This window comes from Alligator mississippiensis, chromosome 12, assembly GCF_030867095.1.
Source record: "Alligator mississippiensis isolate rAllMis1 chromosome 12, rAllMis1, whole genome shotgun sequence".
Lineage (NCBI taxonomy): Eukaryota > Metazoa > Chordata > Crocodylia > Alligatoridae > Alligator > Alligator mississippiensis.
In genome coordinates, this window is record NC_081835.1 from 60898338 (window position 1) to 60920651 (window position 22314).

The 22314-nt window shown below is 43.9% G+C and overlaps 1 protein-coding gene and 1 long non-coding RNA gene across 12 annotated transcripts; one reads left to right on the forward strand and one right to left on the reverse strand.

The window, feature by feature from the left end:
- Nucleotides 1-148: 148 nt before the first annotated feature.
- LOC109286534 (uncharacterized) lies at nucleotides 149-2334 on the reverse strand. The gene is made up of 2 exons (XR_002094604.2): nucleotides 1400-2334; nucleotides 149-1196 (listed from the first exon to the last, which is right to left on the reverse strand). It is a non-coding gene; the product is annotated as an uncharacterized LOC109286534 (long non-coding RNA).
- A 20-nt stretch (nucleotides 2335-2354) lies between these two features.
- Nucleotides 2355-22201, forward strand: STKLD1 (serine/threonine kinase like domain containing 1). Of its 11 annotated transcripts, XM_059715640.1 has the most exons (19): nucleotides 2355-2418; nucleotides 2523-2603; nucleotides 3375-3419; nucleotides 5703-5777; nucleotides 6495-6599; nucleotides 7089-7159; nucleotides 7540-7655; nucleotides 8314-8435; nucleotides 8569-8729; nucleotides 9404-9534; nucleotides 10601-10684; nucleotides 12087-12203; nucleotides 14060-14200; nucleotides 15681-15809; nucleotides 17509-17637; nucleotides 18652-18780; nucleotides 19748-19888; nucleotides 20290-20369; nucleotides 21869-22201. In XM_059715640.1, exons 1-19 carry the CDS (start codon nucleotides 2404-2406, stop codon nucleotides 21929-21931), a joined length of 1935 nt encoding a protein of 644 aa, XP_059571623.1. In that variant the 5' UTR covers nucleotides 2355-2403; the 3' UTR covers nucleotides 21932-22201. The 11 variants fall into 11 exon arrangements, 10 of the variants coding, with proteins under 10 accessions (XP_059571623.1, XP_059571626.1, XP_059571625.1 ...); XM_019475672.2 differs by lacking the exons at nucleotides 2355-2418; nucleotides 2523-2603 and having other exon boundaries at nucleotides 3087-3419; XM_019475673.2 differs by lacking the exons at nucleotides 2355-2418; nucleotides 2523-2603 and having other exon boundaries at nucleotides 3087-3419; nucleotides 8317-8435.
- Nucleotides 22202-22314: the final 113 nt, after the last annotated feature.

Here is a 22314-nt window from a genome sequence, read left to right on the forward strand (position 1 = left end):
GGAGGCAGCTGCATAGTAAGAGGGTTGATGTGACTGGACACTGCAGCACTGGCAACCCACTGGATTTTGCTGAAAGATACACAAGATTTGGTGATTTTTGTTCTTTCAGTTTCTGGAAACACATCATTAGGAGAAAATTGCAGCTTGCTTTCGTTCTGGTTTTTATTTATTTATTTTTTTAAGGGAGGCAATTTCTAGTCTTAAACATTACAGATAAAACATTGAAAATGTGACCTACCGGAAGGCACCGAAAAAGTCCCCCACATGTACTGTTTGCCTCTTTACATCTTATGATTTCTAAGCCGATCTCCTGATTTCTTTGCAGCTTTTCAACATCTGGCAATGCTGCCTTCATGAAATCAGCATGGGAAAGTACAGTGCACTCCCTGAAGTTATCCGTGCTGTAAAACCAAGCTGCCCTTTTCTCCCTTCCCAGTCTATTTTTCTAAATCCAGGCGTATGCTGATCAACACCTATTGTATGCCTGTTTTTGAGCCCAGTTCAGATTTACGCAAGAAGGCCACATTAGCAGGGGTTAGCAGGTTTGCAAAGATGAAGGCTGCAAGAAAGGATGTTTTACACTGAGATTGTGTGTGGCATCAGTGGTCTCACCACAGCACAGCTATTATTTCAGAAACCGATGCTGACAGCCCACAGGGAAACGACCTCCACCAAGAGGGGCCCAGCTGTTGACTTGCCAGCACCAAATTCATCAGAGATTATGGGCAGCCAGTTCCCAGCTAGTGGTAGGAAGTCACTCCTGTACCTATAATATAAGCTCCCTCCACTGTATATTCAGCAGCAGAGGGGTGAGGCAGGCTTCTCAGAGGTCTCTGAAGGTTTGCTTCCCCGTGCAGAGGTTCGGCAGCCACTGCTAATCACCTGCAAATCAATCAATATGAACCCATCGGGCCATGCGAGTTGAAATGCTGACATATTCATAAGGAGAGGGCAGCAATTGCAGCTTTCTCCACGTCTCGCTACTCTGCCCTGTGCACTTCTTCCGTATCCTGAGCTCTTGCATATTCCTGTAATGTCCGAAGGGCTTCCCAGAGTCTCTCTGATTGAAGACTGCACGTCATAAATATTCGGGGCTCCGTCAGGAGCAGCTCATCCAACAGATCCATGGTTCGAACTCACAGCTACAAATGCACCGAACAGCCGTCTACGGGCTAACACAGCCACCGTGTAACAGCCTGCAAAAATAACGTCTGGTCTTGGGGCAGTTCAGGAAAGGCAAGCGGTTTCACACCACGTCGCACATCGATTTGCACACAGGTTTTTGCTCCGAATGATGCAGAGGAGGCTGGGATCAGCCTCCCACCTATCCCAGCATGGCGCAAGACCGGCGGATCAGGTCTGGCTCGCACGCTAGGCGCTCGAACGTGCTCATACATACCTGTCCACGTAGACACCCGGTTCTCACCATCTTGAGGCCCAAACAACGGCTTGCTTCGGAGCTGAGAAATCACCCCCGGCAAAAATCCGACTCCTGGAGCCGTGCAGTTATTACGCATCGGTTTTGTTTGTCCCTGAGCTCGTGCTTTTTGCACGTTTGTCAGCAATGTCACGTTGTTTAAGAGGGCGTTGACAAAGCGACCCTCGGTATTTGGGGAATCGCTTCCCTTCCACGTCGTTTAGACGTTTCCCCTCCCTTTACGTGCTATAATATTTTGGTGGTGGTGGGTTTTGGGGGGTCTGTTTTTAAAGGAAAACATTTTGTATGAAACGCAGCGTACAAGAGGGTGTGGAGAGGAGAATGAAGCAGATGGGTTTGGTGCGCGCAATAAAACGGCAAATCAACGCAAGGGCAGAAACTCCCAAATAAGCGCAGATCATGGAGGAGGCGTAGTCCTTGGGTAGCGTTTACAATGGGTTATTTTGGTCAAATTAATACTCTTCCATCAGCTGTCTCAGTGCCCGTCGCTACGTATGGAGAAGCTCAGCGCAAAGACCAAAATCGGACCCTGTGAAAGAAAGTTTATACACAGACGTTACACCGTACGGAGACGCCGCGGCCGCCTGCCCCCCGGAGCAGGGTGACAGGAGTCCAGATGGATTTGTAATGACTTAACATTTTTAACCATGATGTTACGTCCCTCGCCACGCCGGGACGTACCCACGACCGTGGGATACATTTCGTGGGAGATTCTGTCAGTGGATCTCTGCCGTTGATGCAGGATTATGTGGGATTTCTGGGGGTGCTCCGTGACCGGTGTCATTGTCGGGTGTGTGCTCTGTAGAGGAAACCTCACTGCTGTGCTGGGAGTTGGGTGCGTTTCTCTAAGGGGCCGCGGGCAACCCGGGTGGTCCCGCCCGGCCCGGCCCGGCCCGGCCCGCGCGCGCCCCGGCGGGAGGCGGGTCCGTGTCGCCGCCACAACGGCCCGGCGCGGAGGGGCCGCCATGGAGCGCTACGAGGCGAGGGCCGGGGCGGGGCGGGCCGGGGCGGGGCGGGGGGTGTCCCGGGGGTGCCCGGGGGTGCGCGGGGCGGCGGTGACGGTCGGTGCGGCTCGGCCCCCCAGGTCTTGTCGCGGCTGCGGCCGGGGGCGCTGCTCGTGCGGCGGCGGGGGGGCGGCGGCGCCCGCAACTTACTCCTCAAACAGGTGTGTGTGTGTCTGGGGGGGGTTGAGTGTGTCCAGGGGGTCAAGTGTGTCTGGGGGGTCAAGCATGTCCGGGGGGGTCGAGTGTGTCTGGGGGGGTCAAGCATGTCCGGGGGGGTCGAGTGTGTCTGGGGGGGGTCGAGTGTGTCCAGGGGGTTGTGTGTATCCAGGGGGGTCGAGCATGTCCGGGGGGGTCAAGCGTGTCCAGGGGGTCAAGGGTGTCTGGGGGGGGGGGGGTCGAGTGTGTCCAGGGGGTTGTGTGTATCCGGGGGGGTCGAGCATGTCCGGGGGGGTCAAGCGTGTCCAGGGGGTCAAGGGTGTCCGAGGGGGTCGAGCACGTCTGAGGGGGTCAAGTGTGTCCAGAGGGTCGAGTGCGTCTGGGGGGGTCGAGTGTGTCCAGGGGGTCAAGGGTGTCTGAGGGGGTCTAGCACGTTTGAGGGGGTCAAGTGTGTCCGGGGGGAGTCAAGCGTGTCCAGGGGGGTCGAGCATGCCCGGGGGGTCATGCCCATGCAGGAGGCCTCCAGCCCATCCGGGCCCGGCAGTGTGCCTGGGGGCTCGTGCCAGCCGGGGCAGGTTGGGGGGAGGCCGCTGCCCTGCGGGGGTGTCCACACAGGCCGTCCCCCTCTTCCGCTGGGACGGATCGCGTCGCGGGGCTGCGAGCGCCGCGTTCCTCATCTGAAAGCTGCCCCCACGCGTGGAGCGAGTGCCGCCGGGATGCGGTTCGGGCTGCCGACCGCGGCGCCCGGCTCCCAGCCCTGCCCGTGTCTGCCGCAGGTGGAGTGCGTGGACGAACACCAAGCCGGCCGGGCCCTGGCGGAGGTAGGGGCGCAGCCTTCCTTTGCCCGCTTCGTTCGGAAAGAGCAGAGTCTTATTTCGAACAGGCAGACCCTCTACCAGCAGCGTGCAGGGCAGCCGTCTCCAACCTTTTTAAGTAGGAGATCACCTGCGGCATTTCAAAGCAACCCAAGCTGCTGCCACCTCCCTCCCTCCCTCCCTCCCTCCCCCCCTGCCCGGCAGGTAAGTCTATGGAGAGGGACGGAGGGGAGGCAGATCAAGGCAGAGGGAGAAAAACTTATTTGGGGGTGCGCCTCCGCAGCAGGTAAGTCCCAATCAGCCGGGGCCCCACTCGACCCCACCCCTGCTCCTGCCTCTGCGGCACTGTCCCTCACCACAGGAGGCCTCAGTGTAGCCCCTTCCCTCCCCCAGGGACTGACATGCTGGGCTGGGGCGCGCACGTGCAGGCACGCGGGCACTCAGCCCCCCACCCCAGCCTCGGATCGACTCCAAGAGGCTCTGGGATCTACCAGTGGGTTGAGATCCATCGGTTGGTGACCACTGATGTAGACTGACCTATCGTGATTTGGGCCGTGACTACCTGGTAGTCCAGGGGCGGGCAAAATGGCAGATCTGGACAGTGGTCGGACTCCATTTCCCAGCAGCCCCTGCCCATGTTGCTGCAGTTGGTGACAGTGCAGGGCCAGGGTTTCCATGGAGGCCAGCCCCAGCCGTGCTGGCAGGGCGCACAGCTGGGTGGGGGCTGCTTTGGGGCTGGGGTCTTGGAGCGGTGACAGCGTGGTCCAGAGCTGGGGCAGAGCCACGATCCACTGCCTAAATATCCCAGCATGTGGGCAGTAGATCGCAACTCTGCCCCAGCTCTGGACTACATTGTCACTGCTGCAAGATCCCAGCCCCAGAGCAGCTCCCTGCCCATCTGTGGGCCCTGCCAGCATGGCTGGGGCTGGTCTCCATGGAAACCCTGGCCTGTGCTGTCATGGCTCCGCTGTTCTTGGGGTCTCCAGGAAACTGGCTGCAGCGATGCAGGCAGGGGCTACTGGGAAACGGAGTCCACCACGGGCCCAGTCCAGCCCGTTTGCCCGCCCCTGTGGTAGGTTCTCTGACCTCAAAGGCTGTGGTGACTGAGTTCAGCCCCTACTCCCTGATTAACAAGAGCAGTATTTGAACATGTAGGTTCAAGTGGTCGGCTGTTCTCAGCGGTAGGCCATTAGTTCAGAGCCCGCATTTATTTGCCTCCAGGACACCATACAAAGCCCATCTGTTTGGTGTTGGGTCTGAAGGACCGAGATCCATCTATTTATACTTCTGTTTGTTACTGAAGACTCCACGTCTAGTTGGTATAGGTTATTTTAATGTTGTGGGGTTTTTCGTATGCCTACGGATCTAGAAACAGCCTGATGCGACTTGACAGGCCATTCTTTCTTATGGTGCCTGCTTTGCGCGTGCATACTTAATCATTAACCAATACAGAATAATTACATTAGAAGAATTACATATCACATTTAGTGTTGCAACAGAAAAGACATCCCCCACTGAATAGTGTAATGTGAGAGACAGGGTTCACTCTGCGTAGCACCTGCCACTCCAAATGTGTGGGAATGTTTTAAGTCAGTTACTGTGTGGTTTTCATCAGAAAGTAACTGCAGAAATGGCATTTTCTTGCCTTATCATGTGGTTGTATGTTTTCCATACTTTTTTACTCCTGTTAGTTCTGCAGAGCCCCTAACACAGTTATGGGAGAGTGAGCTGAATTGTGTTCCTGCTCACACCTCACCAACTGAATCACTGAGTGAGTTTCAAGTTTCTGGACCTTTACCTCGAGGTTTTACCTGGAGGCCAGATTTAGAGATTCGGGCACCTCATTTGCAGGTTAATTACACCTCTGGCACACACTTTTATCAAGGTTTCTGGAGATGGTGGGTGTACCTGAACAACCTAGTGTGACTTTCAGATTCAAGGATGAATTTGCAGGGCTCAAAAATATGAAGCAGTACTTTTACTTGTAAACTTCTTTATTGGGATAGGATACATGGAAACCTCCAATGCCATTTTTGCAAAGTTATATTCAGATCAGAGCATCCTGTAAGTATTTCATTTGGTAATTTCTTCAGTAAGAAATATGAGGTAGAACTTAAAAGGAGAAAAGATTTGGTTGTGGCTGCTATTGTCAGAGGGTTAAGATGAACAGAAGTCAGGAATCTGCTCTTTGTGCTTTGAATTTTGAAAGGTATACTTTTTATCCAGTTGAAAGAAGCATACAAACTGTTACTCAGTGACAGTCATCTCTCTTTGCAATTTTTCCAACAGGCAACGGACCTGCTGAAACTTCAGCATGCAAACATCTGTGCTTACAAAGAATTGTTTATTTCATGGGATAATAAGGTGAGAAAGAAATGGTATTTATTAGAGTGAAGCATGCTGCTGTTTCTGTAACCACAGGCATTTTAGTTCTTGTTTGCAACTAAGTTTTGCAAGTTTTCCCTTATTAGTATGGGACAGTAGGCAGTGGGTTATATGACTGTTGGACCTATAGTAGAGCCTGCTTCTCTGAAGTTAAGTTAAACAAGCTACAAAGCTATTTAGGTATGCTTTGGAATCCAGCAGTGGGGCAGCAAGGTATGGGATGGTTGGGCTTGATCTCAGAGTTTGTGCTTCTGAATGCACTCGTCGCTCCTTATGTCTTAACCTGCGCAGCGGATATTTGTTTTCAGACTGTTTCTGTTCCCTTATATGCATGGCCATATAGAACTCTTTAAAAACAAGCCCATAGGGAACCAGTAGCCAAGAACTATTTCTTACTGGACCTGACTCTACTTTGCTAACTCAAACAAAAATCCTGTTGATTTCAGTGGGATTTGTTTCAGTGCAGTTGTCTCCTGTAGTTTCAAATATAGACACTTAGGTAGGTCTTGTGTGAGTGGATTCTCTTTACTTAAATAGTCAAACTAAATATTGACTCATCTGTGGGAGACAACGTACTTGAATGGGTGAGCACCAGATCCATTTGCGTGGCCAGTTGCTGACACTTATTTCTTATTGGCTATGTCCTCACCCTGCAAACAACTAGATAAAATAATCTGTGCTCAATCCCTGTTGCAGATTTCGTCTTTGTTTCTTTGTCTGGTGACGCAATACTTGGACCACGGAGACCTTTCATCTCTCATCAAAGCAAACAGGCAGAAGTTAAAGAAAATGGAACATACGGTAAAAAATTAGAGGAAGTATCTGATGGAGACAAACGAATCTCTCAGTGCCTTGACTTTCTTTTGGTAGCCTCTGTCCTTTGCCAGTCACCAGAGACTTCTGAGCACAGCATCTATTACTTTAAGCTGAAGACCAGAGGTTAAGAGCACTGAAGTCTGTTTCCAGATATGCCACTGAGTCATTATGTAATGACAATAATATACTTAGTACTTTTATATGCTTTTGTGCTCTTGAGCTATTCAGCCTTTTCTTGTCTTAGTTTACCTCTGTGAAAAATTAGGATAATAATACTTGCCTGAATCATAGGGGAGGTGTGTGTTAGTTGCTTATAAGTTTGTAACAGTTATTATATGAAGGATACTGTAGAAGGGGAGAGTAACATGTCCTGCTGAACTGCAGCCTGTATCATACAAAAAAGCCCTGATGTATTAAGATGGGTCTCATTTTTCTATGTACCAGTAGTTATTCTTTGTATATTCCTCCTGATAGGTGATTTCGAAGTTCCTGGGACAGATGGTGGATGCTTTGTTTTATATACACAAACAAAATATTTTTCACAGGTGAGTAGTGATTCCAGCCTCTCTGACTGTTTGGACCTTGCCTCTTTGCAGCTGAGCTATCATTTCAGCACAGGTACTCACTTAAGCAGCCAAAGATGGCGTGTTTTGATGGCATGGTGGGGAGATGCAGATAAATCAGATGTCAAAATTAATTTATAGTAGGAATAGTTTTAGTTTTAATAGGTTCAGATGAAGTTGGAGCTTTCTACATGGATTATTGGAAGCATTTCATAGTAAAATAAGGGAAATTTAAATGTATTGCTTCATTATAATGTGCAGTTTAGAAACAAAACACATCTTTTTATGTGAAAAAGGAGCCTGTAGCTAAGCATCATTACACTTTGATTTAGCAGGTTGATAAAAACAGTTCTGTGTTGCAGAAACCTCAAACCTTCTAACATCCTTTTAACTGGTGAAGCGTCCTTCATGCTTTGTGATTTCAGTGTAGAAACACTTATGACTGATGAAGTGAAATGGAAGATAAGAGTAGAAGAAGGTAGCTGTTACATTTTTAATATTTTACTAGGTTTTCTTTTTAACAAGATTCAGCTGTGGTTAGCAGTTTTTAATTATTCCTTTAAAAATCAGTTAGAGACTGATTTCCCCATCCATTATGTCTTTTTTTTTTTTTCTTGGCAATGAGTAAAATCTTTACAAAAGATCAAACCAACGGTTTGAAGTAGACTGCGTATAAAAATTGGCAATGAGTTTTTAAAGTACTTAGATTCAGATCATTGACTTAAAATGTGATTAAAAAACCTAACTATCTGATGGCAGTTTTGTGGTACATACAAAATGAATTTCATGGGTGTCAGAGAAAAATGCCCATGTCTCACAAACTACCATCACAGCTGAAGAGGAAAAAAGATGTTAACCATTTTGTGAGTCACTAGCTAGCTCTGTTACAGATTGTCTTATAAATGTATTGTCAAGTTAGTTTAACAGATAGAAGATTCTGAAAAGAACAGTACTACCACTCATGACATACGTTCTCCAGGATCTGACTACGGCATATTATCAGTAAAATCTGATTCCCCGCTGAATCTTTCTAAATTGTTCTTAGATGTGAAACTGCTGCCTACAGCTCACACACAGGCAAACAAAGCTATGTTTATTCAGTGTCAACAACATTACCAGTATGGCACTTATTTCAGCAGATCCTGACAGTAAATCCTGGATGGCCCCAGAAGCACTCTGTTTCTCCTTTAGTGAGAAGTCTGACATCTGGTCTCTAGGTTCTATTCTACTTGACATGATGACCTGCTTCTTTCTGAAAGTATGTAATACCGAGAGTATGTTGAACATTTCATTATGGATTTTAAGTGCTGGTTCCCTTTCCCTGCCCCACTTCTTAAAGAGATTGATACAGTGAATATATGCAAGATTTACCAGTGTTCTGTTCTTTGCAGGCAGGAGAGATAATGTCATTACTGAAGGAGATTAGACAGGACACCAGCAGTCTTGGGAAGGTTCTGACGTTAACGCAGAACAGGGATAAAAGTTATTTGCCTTTGTGCCCTGTTTTACTTATGATGCTGAAGATTCAGCCCAGTATGAGACCCACAGCAAAGTGAGTTCTGGCCATTTTTACCTTGCTCCATTCTGTCTTGGTTTTTTTCTTTCTTCTCTAAGTGGGACTGTTCCTTAGCATTCAGAACAAGGGGCCTGAACCTTAGCTCCTGTGCTCTCACTTGGCCTCTGTAGCTGACTTGCTGTGATATCTTGCTGTAAGAAGACATGACTTGTCATTGCCTGAGCGTCCCCATCTGTGAAATGGGTGTTCTAGTGGACACTAACTGCAGGCTCTCTGGTCAGAGTAAATAGAATTTTTTGTTGGACAGTTATATTATAGAACGATGATACCAAGCAATAGGTAGCTTTTAGGCGAGTGGGGTTTACTGTGGAAAATGTCAACATGAAGCACAGTTTTATTTTTATAGAAGACTCTCAAAGATCTTGACAAACTACTTAAAGCCTCAATGCACCCCCACAAAATAACTCAGTAGTACATCTTTAGGATGCCCAAATTGAAGGCTAAAATTTAACTGACTTGTTCAAGGTCGAGAAATTAGTGAAAGGTAAGAGCAAAATTTAGGAATCCAGACCATCGTAACCCTATCTTAACCACTAATGACATTTCTGCTCGTATAACCATGTACACTAACACCTGTAGAATCCTTTTTTTTGCGTAACTTAACAGAGTTAACTTTCCTGACTTTTTTTCTCTCTCTCCTGTTGCCCTAGGGATCTGATTGATAGTCCCTGTATTGTGGAATGTCTGACTCTTGCTGGTTCACCTTTATTGAAGCAGGAAAAACATTTGCCCCCAGAAATAGTAGATGTGCTCATTGAAGGAGGAATTGAAAGTGCTCTAAGTAAGAAAGAAAATAAGTTGCCATTGAGATAATGGCATTTGTTTCTTGGGTGCTTATTTCCATTTAGAATGTATTATACAGAAATGAATTAATGCATAGCCATTATACTAGAAAAGTGATTTCACAACATGTTCAACCAAAACCTGTGCTATGTGTTCTGTAATCTTCTAAGGTTTCTAGCTCTTAGCTAATGCAAAGTCTAAAATGGACATAAAAGAATGTGTGCTAGAGTTTTGGAGATTTTCCTGAAGGAAGTTCTTGAGAGCCTTAACTCTGATTATATTAACTGTTAAAGATACTCAGTCAAAATGCTTTATTATATGAAGAAAAACTCCTATCTCTTGTTAAATAATTGTATTTAAATCTCTTTAGATTACATTTTAAATACCATTTTACATTGGAATGCTTTTTAAAACTTACACTTAAGAATTTAGAGAATTTCCAGGGTGGCAATGGTTTGTGACTGCTTCTGAATTAAGGTTGACCTAACATACATTTCACTCTGAAAAAAATGCAGAATACTTGCAACTTTTAGAGGGATGCCAGGTTGCATAACAAAATACAGCTGTTTTCTAATTTTTGGCAGTTCTATAACGGTTGGAGACTTTTAAAACCTCTGGGGGAGAAACATTTTACATCTAAAACCAGAGGATTTGGTTCATGATGTCTGTCAAGGGTAGAGATGGAATTAGCTTCAATTCTGAAAAGTTTCTCTGTGTAAGATTACAGGAGTGCGTAAAGCCTTTGAAGTCCATTGCAATTTTAGACATTGCTACAATTTCCTAAAAACAGGTAATACCATTTGCATAAGGCAAGAGGAGAAATCTTGTTCATTTTTGCTGCGTATGTCCATACATATGCAATTGCAAGTGAGATGGAGTAACATCTAGCAACTTAAAAAAATGTCTTGCACCTTCTTTTTTTTTTTCTTCAACTGAATCTCAAGCTGGATTTCTTTTATGTGAATTCATAGGGCTGGAGGAGAATAGCGATACAGCAAAATTATGAATATTTTCTGTAAATTCTTATATAAAATGATTTAGCAGAAATGTTTTGTTTCATGCAGAATTTATGCAGACTTACCATGACATAGAGGAGGCTCAAGCAAAAGCAATAAAGCACATCACCAGCTTACTAGAAAATGAAAGTGGTAAGGTTCAGTACTTCAGTGCTTTATTTTATTGCGTTCTCGGTCATTGCTAGCACTTTGGGAATACAGAAAAAAGTAAATTCTGCCCTTGGCTACAAATGAAGATGAGTAGAATTGATGTCATCCTGTTTTCCATGTGTGTGCATGCTGAAATGACCCACAAATTGTTCCAATTAGTAATTGTCCTTTGGGAAAAGCTTGGTTTGAAATAGCAGAGGCATTGTAGAACAGGACTAAAGTACTTTGGCAGACCTCTGAGGTGTTTCAGGTGGGTGGTTTAAGTCAGTAACTGGGTGAGTTGACAGCAGTGCTGGTGGAGTAGACAAGATGCATGTATTTCAGAGATCTGATGACTCACAGGACTAGAACTGTAAGGGGTGTTGCAGAGTGAAATCCTAGTATTTTGGGAAAGCTGTGGGGAAAGTTATATAGTTGTTCCCAACATTATGTCTTATTTGAGTTGTGCTATTGAACTAGTCCTTCAGGAGCACTTAGAGTTTGACAAATTTCACTATATGGTACTCTGATTTCAGCTGAATCTCATGTTTAGCGCTGACATTGACTTTCAGTGTTAAAAATGCTTATAGTCTGGTTAGTCTTGTAATGTAGTGATTTGATGTGCTGAGACTAGGCTGAAAGCATTAAGGGGAAAGAAGATTATTTCCTGACAACTCTGAATTCTTGTTAAATAGCTGAACTGAAAAGGGTGTTTTCTGAGTTATTATGTTATCAGTAATAGTGTGAATATGTGTGCTTGGCTTCTTAGCAGAGTCTTCTATCAGTGATAGGAACCCCACATATCCAATTGTGGATATTTGCTAGGTTGAAACTTTTGTACCATGGTTTAAGCAGATCCTTATATCTGTGAGCATGCTTAGAATAGGTCCCAAGAGGTCGTGTGAGTTCCTTTTATCATCAAGTTTTGTGGATGAATTACTTCTTTTGATTAGTTGACTGCTCAAAGACTTGCTGGATCTTGGAGAACTACTCAAGTAATCTCCCCCACAGATTCTGAGAAATAGTTTATGATCCCTCCCGTATCAGCATTCAGCACACATCGCTCACAATATGGCCAACCAGTATGGGCTTGCAGCTTGCTAGGAACCTGATACCTATCTGTAATTTGGACAAATGGGCATTTTAGAGCAGTTCCTCTTCAGTACAGAGGTACTGTTGTAGAGATGATAGGCCTCAATGTCTATTGCTTTTATTTTGGTCCCCGTACCTTTCATTTCAGATTTAGAACATTGTTCGCTCATCTCTGCTGTACCACGTCATGCCTAGTGGAGTAGACCTGTCCTGAAACTAGGAATCCCATGTAGTATTACTGTTAGGAACTATAGAGTTCAGCAGAGTTGATAGTGTTAATGAATATTGACTCTGATGATTCCTTTCCCCACAGCCTTAGGATATCTGCTCAGACTTACAAGACCTGTCACTTCTGCAATGAGGACTCACATAGATTCTCTCGAGCTACAATTAGATGGCTGCAGATTACTGCTTGATGTTGTTGGCCAAGGTACAGTAGTGGGATTTCATATGAAATGTTGGGCATCTTGCAACATCACATGTAGTGAACAAGACAGAAATAATAAAATTGATAATTTCTAAGAGGTATATTTATAGTTATGTTGGGAATTTAGCCAACTATAAGAGGATCTTGCATTCTCAAGCTTGGATCAGGGCTGGCACTGGGGCTTTTGGGTACGTACAAAAGTTATTTTTAGATCAACTTAATGGGTTTTCTCTGTGCTGCTCCTGGAACTGGTGAACGCCTATGCACTTTGCTCCTGGGTTACGTTCATGTGGCTTTAAATGGGCTGTGTGAATGTAGACCAGGTGTAGTGAACCAGTGTAAGAGCCCTTTGTGTCCCGAGTTTTTCAAGATACCTTAAAGCTGTGTAGGTTGGTGAGGAAGGGCCAGACACCAGACCTGATTAGAACTAAACTAGTGCCACAGCTCCTGGCCTCCCAAAGCTTTCCTGCAGTGATCTTAGCAGAGTTTTTCCTGCAGCTCTCTAAATTATTCTGGAGGAGGCAGCCTGGCAGGAATTAGCCCTAGAAATTGGGCACCCTGGAAGGTTTCCTGTGTCACATACCCTGAATGCCAACCTGATTTTGAGAGCTTATAATAATAAAAAAATCAGAAGGAAGGAGGACCACAGTTGAGTGATCAGAAGGTAATTTAGATAAGTGAATCTCTTCAGTGAGGACTCTAATTTTGTGGAGTTTCATATTGATGGAATTGGAATAAATGAATTTCTCTTGTTCATTTAGGCCGCTTCCAGATGAGTGCAGCTGTGTGGTATGTGGCGCCACAAACACATCTGCGGTGCCACATAACACGCATTTAGATGTTCTAAGCACTGCAGGGGAGCGCTGGGCATGTGTGCACTGCTCCACTTTTCTTTTTGCGGGCTTTTTTACCCCTGTATAAAAAAAGTGGAGCGGCTCGTGCACAGGCAGCACGCGCCACTTAAAAGTGGAGCTGGGCTGCCCAGAGTTGTGCTGTGGCTGCTGGCCAGGCTTTACGTGGCAGAATCGCCATCGCTGTAGCCCCAGGAGGCCCCAGGTAAGGCTGCTGGGGCCAGCCCAGTGCTGGCCTCAGCCTTACCTACCCCACCTGGGGTAACCTGCCCATGCCAAAGCACGCCGTGTGGCACAGGCATTCCCAGGGGACAACTAGCAACAGTGCAAGGTGCACCACTGCCACTTGTTCCTGGGGAAACAGACATCCACGCTTGTCTGGACGCACCCTTAGTGTCTCTGATCTTATAGATATTAAGTAATACCAACTTACGAAGAATATCAGGGTTGTTTTGTATTTCCTTTTGCAGAGTTACTAGGGTTTATAAACAAGTGACATGATTCTGTGACAAGGTTAAATGTTCAGGGCATACAAATGCAGTGTGCTACAAAACGGGAAATTGAATATGTGAGCTCCTGGCAGTTTTTATGTTTGCCATGGTGTTGTTGTCTATGCCTTAGCTTCACAGTTTGTAGGGTGTGAATGTAGGTTGCTATCTAATGAAGTTTCATTTTTACTGGAGGAGTAATGCATATTTTGAAGATCTGAAAGAAATCAAGTCTCCTGGGCAAAAATGATGTCATCAGGAATCGTCCCTCTTTTTCACTTAACTTAGGTTCCTTTCTTCATTTCATGATATTATTTCCTGCGTTTATTTTGGGAAATTGAGACTAAAACTTAGACATAAATGACATATGATTGTAGGAAAGAGAATTACAATACAAGACTCTGTTAATTTGAGAAACGTTGCTTGCTTCATGTCAAAGCTGTGGGGAGGACAGGAATATTAGATTTCAGTAAAAACATCTGCAGCCTGCTCGTGTTGATTGTTGTTTTATTTTTGACAGCACTAGAACAGAACCTGGATGTGGAGGTGGTAGTTGATGAGGATGTAATCAACTCTCTGTTAAAGACAATGAGAACATATTCAGAAAATGAAGAGCTGCTCTCCTTGGTTTGCACATTACTGATGATGATTTCGATCAGTGGTGGGTCACCTTGTCCTTTTAGATAGGCATGGTCTCATTTTCCACATTTATTGCACTTGGATTAGATAGATAGTGGATACCTCTATTATTTGGTTTAGAAATATTGCTGCATGGAACAAGTTATGTTTCCATTCAGGGGCATTAGTTTGCCAATTTTATTTGTAATGTGTCATGGAGCATGAGCGTACATCTTGATGTTGTTGGGGGCTGGATGTACTAAAGATTTTTTTTTCAGCCTTGATTGGATAACTAGTAACTCTTATTAACTCATGCAGATAGTAACACTTGGGAAAATTATGGCATAGAATCTTGTTTGCCCTTGTGGTTCTGCTTTAGGCTCTTGGGGACCAGACAAGTTATTTAATTTCTCCATGGTCAAGTTTATGCATTGTATTCATTTGTATTAGTTTTTTCCAAGACCAAGTATTTCATAGATTTCATAGACATTAGGGCTGGAAGGGACCTTGGAAGATCATTGAGTCCAGCCCCCTGCCCCAGGGGCAGGAAGTCAGCAGGGGTCATAGGATCCCAGCAAGATAAACATCCAAATTTCTCTTGAAGGCGTTCAGAGTAGGTGCTTGAACCTCCTCCAGTGGCAGGCTGTTGCAGACCTTGGGGGCTCGGACAGTAAAGAAGTTCTTCCTTATGTCCAGCCTGAAACGGTCTTGGAGGAGTTTATGACCGTTCGACCTTGGCATCCCTTGGGGCGCTTTGATGAACAAACGTTCCCCCAGATCCTGGAGAGCAGGATAAACTTAGAGGTGGCCACCAGATCACCCCTGAGCCTGCGCTTTTCCAGGCTGAAGAGTCCCATAGCTCTCAGCCTCTTATCATAAGGTCTGTTTTCCTGACCTCTGATCATGCGCATGGCTCTCCTCTGCACTCTCTCAAGCTTCTCCACATCCTTTTTGAATTGTGGAGCAATTAAAATATTAATATTATTATTTTTACATCTTTATGGTACCTAATCAACTCAGGATACTACCTAGCTGCTTCTTGTAAAGATTTAAGGAAGTGTTTCATTAGTAAAGAGATTTGAAACTGTCTTAAAGTGTTAAGTATTTAATTTCAATTTATAAAAACATAAAAGTGCCTATATAGGACTTGAGGCACTTTTGACTTGGGAGGTCATTTTGAAAAACAAATTAAGTGTTAATGTGCTATAGCCACAGCTATTTGAATGGTAGCAATTACTGTGCTCTCAATTACTTTTATTTTATTTTCTTGTAAAGCTCAAAACTGTAATGGCAAGAGATAAGTTCATTCAAATAGTTTATGAAAAGACTATTTTTACAAGCTCTGTGTGTGGTTGTTATTAATAATCCAGTTCTTTCTATTCACTTTGTTTCATTCTGCCTTTGATTGTATCTTGTTACTCCTTTGTTTGAAGCGTATCTTGTTACTCCTCTTAATTTTGTTGGGTAATGGTGCCAGTAGCAAGAACCACAGAGAGAAATTAAGCATTTTCTCTGCTTATTAGAAATCACTGCAGAAAAACTGAGGAAAGCTGGAGTCATCTCGGATGTCCTGACTATTACAAGCAATTTTCTTCATAATGAAAAAATCTGTGCCTCTTGTTCGGGAGTTCTCTGGAGCTTGGCTTCAAATGGCAAGTAGAACATTACAGTTTTCTTGTAGTTATGGGTGAATCATTTCTGTATTTGGGGACAGTGGGGTTTTGGAGAACATGTGCTGTAGAGTGCTTTGCTGGAATAGCTTTAGAGACTTCATTGCCGAGTGAGCTGTGGAATAGCATAGTTTGGAGAACAATATAAACTTCTCAGTACTTTTGGTTGTAGTAAGGGTGCAATATGCAAATCTTATGGTGACTTTGGTAGGGCGATGATGATATTTTAAATAAGTAGCTTTCTAATGCTTCTACATTGTGTCCTGACTTTTTTTATGACAGTCTCTTCTGGAAACAGCCTTTAACCATGCTTGTAAATGAGTGTGCATGCCTATTTTTGTATACTAAACTGCAGTTTCCATTTTGTTCTGCGAGCATTTTGATAGTACATTTTTTCTGTGGTTTCCATATTACACTGTAAGGCTTAGAAGGAATTCTTACACCTGGGAGAGCTAGAGGGTCAGCAAAGTCTATCTTCTCTTCAAACAGAAGTCCCCTTGACTGAGGAGGTGGCCTGACTTACAAAACCAGTTGGCCCAAGAAGTCTGGTAATTAAGCCACAGTTCATCCGAGAAGGTGTCTGGAGCTCTGTGCCATCATGGCTAGACTTCATCTGGTGCACAAGTCTGTTCATTTAAATCTAGTTCAGGCATATCTATACTGTACTCTGGTCTGCAGTGCAAATACACCCTTTGTGTTTCAAGTCATGAGGCCCTGGAGGGAGAAACTTGAATCCAAGTGCCTTCATGGTGGTACTCGGGGGGGGGGGGGAAGGATTTGCTTAAATTATTGGGATTTTAGATGCCTTACTAGATTAGCCCTGGCCTTGTGGGACTACAGCAGCTGGATAATGAGGCCCCATTTCTGTGAAAGGATAATTGTCTGTGCTTATTGTGCCTGGGAGACCAAAGGAGAGACTGCCAGAGCCATGAGGCTAAGAGGGGCATAAAAACATGTGAACCCATTGTGCCAGATGCAAACCCAACAGCCTGGTGAGTGTTCATAGAGGGGCAGTTTGACCTGGATGGTGACATGGCTATTCTGTTTTATAGGCTTGTCATATCTCACAATCTAAAAACTCAGAAAAAAATGGTAGTTGCAGCAGAAAGACATAGCCAGTGAACACCGATCAGCAGAATTTTCATGGTGCTGGTACTGAATTAGTGCCATAGGGCACTATGGTGGTGTCGGAGGTGAAACCTTTTCAGTGAAAGGAAAATATGAGGCTTTGACCATTTGGCAGTATTGACCAATTCCTGCCTATTGAAATTTTTCCTGCAGGTTCAACTATGTATTCTCCTGTGTGATCTACTGGTATGATTTCCTGTATGCTAGGTTCTATCCTGGAAGGTTAGACAGAGCCAGTACAGCATATACTAGTTTGTATGTCATGATATAATTGCAAAGCCCTAGGAAATGGAAGCAGCTGAAATAATGCAAGGTTATTTTTTTTAATGTAAAAAAAACAGGTAATGGTAGGAATCTGGAATATTTTAAAATAAACCATATATTACAGGGCTTATTTAAACAGTGGTGTTGAATGCCGTAAACCTCCTTTCTCGGTACCTTTTAAACACCGAGGATTTGTTTGTGATTTAGTCTGTTTGCACTATGTAATATTAAACAGAGTGTATTTGATGTAACCATATTTTCTTGTAACCATATTTTCTTGTAATTTCAGAGACTAAGGTAGAGCGAACATTGCTGAAAAATGCTGTCCAAATAATCTCTGCAGTCCTCCAAGTACACCATCAGAATGAGGAGGTGGTTGAGTCAGCTTGCTCTGCCCTCTGGGTACTGTCACTTCATGGTGAGCTTTGCCATTTTTGCAGAAGCACACACTGCAGATACTTTACCATTCATTATAATGAATGTTAGGGATGACTCAGTTCTCCAAGTGAATACTATACAACCTGCTGTACTTTAGCTGGCTCTACAGATAGCAACACAGTTAAAATTATAACTCCTAACTTTACATGCCCTAGCTTTTCTCTTTCTAATGAAGTTTAATGCATTTTTAATACTACTGAGCTAGTTTAACTAAATTAACTATTGGATACTGTGGTTTTGAGTATGATAGAAGAACCTATATAGATCAAAATTTTACCTCTATGTTTGTTTTTCTAATGATGGAAGAATTCTATTTTTGCTATAGCTCCATCTATGTAAACCCCTGCAAATACTGCATTAGTGCTGTGGAATGCATTGCAGGGAAAAAAGCTATTGTTAATATGTGCTAACCACACCTTGGGAAGGAAGTTTCAAGCTATAAAGAAAAGTATCTTCTCGCTGTCACTATGTATATACCTTCGGAGGGCCATTGTCGGAGTACGAACCCTGCACTCATGCTCCCCTGTAGATGCTGCCTGGATTAAATCAGCCTTGCTGCGTTTTTCTCCTACTGTTGTCTGTTCATGCTTATACAGGAGCCCTACCCATTTTCCATTTCTTGCACCATTAAAGCCCAGTGCCTGCCCATCATCCTTCTAGCCCAAGTTAAAACAATGCCTAAGCAATGTACACACTCCTCTTCTCCCCAGGCACCTACAAATAGAGTATGTGAAGCTTTTCCAGCTCGCCACTCCTGCTGGTTCATGAAGTGAAAGGCTGAGATGAGAAACTGAACCTAGATCCTCACAGAGTAGATGCTTCAGAACAGTCTTAAGTCCTTGGACCATTCATGATGCTTGGACTTTCTATTAGTTTATATTAAAGTACAGTAGGCTTGCCAGAGTTTGTTTGTTGTTGGGGTATAGTAAAGGAATCCTTTTAGAAGCATGAGGCCAAAGCAGAAAAGAGTCATGGATATTTTTCTCCTCTTCAGGTTGCTTAACTGAAAATGAATATGAACCAACAACTGAGCTTCTGCTGGATGCTCTCAGGATGAACCTGGAACGCCCTGTGCTGGTGAAGAATGCCTGCCTGGCATTAGCAAGCCTTCTAAGGATGTCTGGTAAGACTTAAGGAAGCTTTTTTTTTTAACCACAGCAGGTGGCATCAGCGACAGACATCACTGAATAGATTGAGGGTTCCTATTAGGGTTGGGAGTTGCATCTGTCCTCCTGGAGCAGTCTTTTCTTTCCAACTCTGTGTGAAAAGCAGTCAGACAGAAAGACTGCATTCATTACCTGTTTATTCTCAAGAACAAGACACATGGGCTGCTTGCCGATGTGAAAAAAATTTGCTTTAAACTTGGTGCACTCCTGCGCCAAACTCAGCACATGCCCAGAAGAGGCAGTGCAATAGTTTGACCCAGCTCTGCAGCGTCTGTATAGATCAAGTGCTTTGACGGGGCTTTTTTGGCATTTCTATCTAATAGATGATTGACTCAGCTTTAGATGAAAGCACCAAAAAGCCTCACTGAAGCGCCCAATCTTTACAGATGCTGCAGAATCAGGTCAAACTAATGTGTTGCTTCTTCTGGTAAAGCATTTTTACATGTCTATAAGCAGCCATGAGTGTTTGAAGGAACTGGTAGATGGATCAGTAAGGGGATGAGGGACAGTATTATAAATTTTTGAAGTGCTTAAACTATTTCCTTCCCTCTGTTAATTACAATGGGTTTGTATCAAGTATATAAAAAAATAATGTGCTAAAGGTGAATAATAAATGATCAAAGAACATGGGACACACAAAGAGCAGTTTTGTCCTCCTGTACAATGTCAGTTGCTTGTTCAGTCTTTTATTCACTATCTGATGGTGCTTCAAAATAGCTTTTCAGTGCGCAGACAGAACAGGCACCATTGGGCTAAGACTTTCAGAAGTTCACTTACAAGGAGAATGTTATTGGCATGTTAGCTATGTTGTTGTTAAGGTCATCTATGCTTCCTACTCAGACAGGAAGGAAAAACAAAATTGTTAGGAAAACAAATAGCAAAGCTCAGAGAAGCTAGCAGCACTTGTCTCTCTCTTTCTTCCAGAGTTATCTGCTTTCAGATTTGTAATAACAGATTCAAAGGGTAGTGGAATAATCCTGATCAAAGATGCCTACCACTTTCACTATGATGATCCAGAAGTGGTGGAAAATATATGCCTGCTGATAAATGAGATGGTTCAGTATGGTAAGGCCTTGATAATTTTACTCTTCTCTGGCCAGTCATTTTTGTTCCACAGTGCATAAAATGATTAAGGCAACAGAGAAAACCTCTGCACTGCAGATGAGCTCACGAGCAGTGACTGGGAAATTATAGTTTGCTGATTCCAGGGAGAATATTGGGTAAAAAGCAATCCTCTGTTGTAGGAAACCTGAAATAGGTTTTCAAATTCAGGTTAAGTAATATTGCAAAAGTATAGTAATGCCATATCTGGGCTGTAGGAATAGCTGTTGTCCAGGTCATTCACCACAGTTGTACACACAGTAGAGCTGGACAATTTTTAAGTGCTGGAATACAAAAGTCTAGATCCTATATAAAACCTTTCTCCTTCTCTCCGAATTGAATTGCCTTGTTCCTTTTCATTGCAGATCACATAGTGCCAGAGATGATCTCCCAGAACATGGAAGAGATGCTGACTGAAATGAAAATGAAGTATACATCCAGTATGGTATGTGTTAAAATACAACACACATTTTGTTGTAACAGGGGTGCATCCTCAATCTGCCCTTTGTACAAATGGTCCTGTTTCCTGGCTCTGGACTGCCTAGAGTCATTCATTTCACCCAGAGGAAGATGAAGTGCAAGATTTTATCAGGTTCAAGGGCTAAGTATGGACTGTCAGCATGAAGGATTGTTTCAGAGGGATGCTGTCTCTCTGAATATTTGTACTCGTACCAAAAAATTAGCAAGTGGAAACCATGGCTTTTCCAACAAACTCATGCTTTAATTGCTCTCACATCAGGTGAGGTTTGACTTTAGACGAGTTTTACCCAGCATTAATCTGAATATATTTATTAAATATTGAATATAAAAATAGACTAAAATATAAGGTATAAGTACACTACAGAGCAGACAGGGTGGGGATTGTCAATCTCTTATCTCATTCATTAAAAATGCACTGTTGTGTGAGCTTGGTTTCCTGAAGCATTCTTTCAAGACATTCAAATAGCAACTATATTGCAAATAAATTACCAGTTGTTTCAACAAGAGCTACATATGGGCTTCAGTTAAAATGTTAATATTGCTATTTCCTCCCTAAAGGTTTCTTACTACACATCCACACTTCAAATTTTTCTTTTAGATAAAATAGTGAAAACCAACATAGCCCCTGGCCCTACGATATTTGTAGATGTAATTTTCTTTCTTCTTTTCCTGGAATGTTTGCTGGACAGGCTAGTCACCACATTTATACAAAGTCACTTCTCTTTAGTTTCACCAGTAATTATTGCTCTTCCTGACTAGCAAATTAATTACAAGAGTAAGGACTACAAAGTTAGTTTTCATGTTTGCTTATAGAATTTATGGTTCTAGTGCCCACACTAATTTTATAGGGATGGACAATCCAGGCTCTTATAAGTGTATATCAGGGATGGGGAACCTCCGGGCCACCGGTTAGCTGGGGACTCCATTTCCCAGCCACCCCTGCTGAGCCTTAGCCAGGATGGCAGTGCGTGCAGCAGAGCAGCACAGGGGGCTGCCCCGGAGCTGCTGCAATCTTGTGGTGGGGGCAGTTTGGTCCAGAGCCAGGGCAGATGACAGAGCTACTGTTTGTAGTCTGCACACTGTGGGCAGGGGCACGCATGCAGGGGATTGTGGCTCTGCCCTGGCTCCTTACAGCAGCAACAGCTTGGCTGGAGCCAGGGCAGAGCCATGATCACAGCTCTGCCCTGGCTTCAGAGCAAACTGCCCCTGCCACAAGATCCCAGCAGCTCCGGGGCAGCCCCCTGCACGGTGTAGCTGAGGCTCGGGTCTCCATGGAGACCGGCATAAGCCATGCAGGCAGGGGCAGCTGGGAAAGAGAGTCCTCAGCTGACCAGATCTGACCTGCAGGCCAGATGTTCCCCATCCCTGGTCGATATAATATAAAGGAAATAATCAGTTGTTCTCAAAGTTTATTAATAAAACAGAGTAGTTATAACTGATGCTTCTCTCCATTTTTCTCCTCAGGAGATAATTACTCTTGCAGATACAACACTTTTGAAATTACAGAAGGTAAAAGCTGGTCTATAAGAAGTCTTCGCATCTTATTTCTATTCAGGTAGAAACAGTCATGTCTTTCAGATGTGTGTCAACACATTTTTCTCCCCAAAGAGAGATACGGCCTGTATCATACAGCTATCAAACAATCTTCCTTGAAGTGTTCTCTCCAGTTGGCCACCAAATTGACTACCAGTTACCACAATCTGGACGATAGGATTTTGATGACCTGCTTTACTTTGTGGATTTAAAATTCCATATTTTATGTATAAAATATGAATAAAAATGAAAGTAATGAACTAAGGCCTAAACCTCATGTAATTAATAATCTATAGCGTCTGAAGTATAATGGCTCCTCTGTAAGGTTAGTATCGACTAACCAGCTCACAGGATTCACCATAATGGATTGCCATAGC

Coding starts and splice junctions, on each gene's coding strand:
- STKLD1 (XM_019475672.2), top strand. CDS start 3,102: ATGCCCATGCAGGAGGCCTCCAGCCCATCCGGGCCCGGCAGTGTGCCT. Junction 12,204..14,059: donor GCTTGATGTTGTTGGCCAAG/GTACAGTAGTGG, acceptor TATTTTTGACAG/CACTAGAACAGAACCTGGAT. Junction 18,781..19,747: donor AAGCCTTCTAAGGATGTCTG/GTAAGACTTAAG, acceptor TCTTTCTTCCAG/AGTTATCTGCTTTCAGATTT.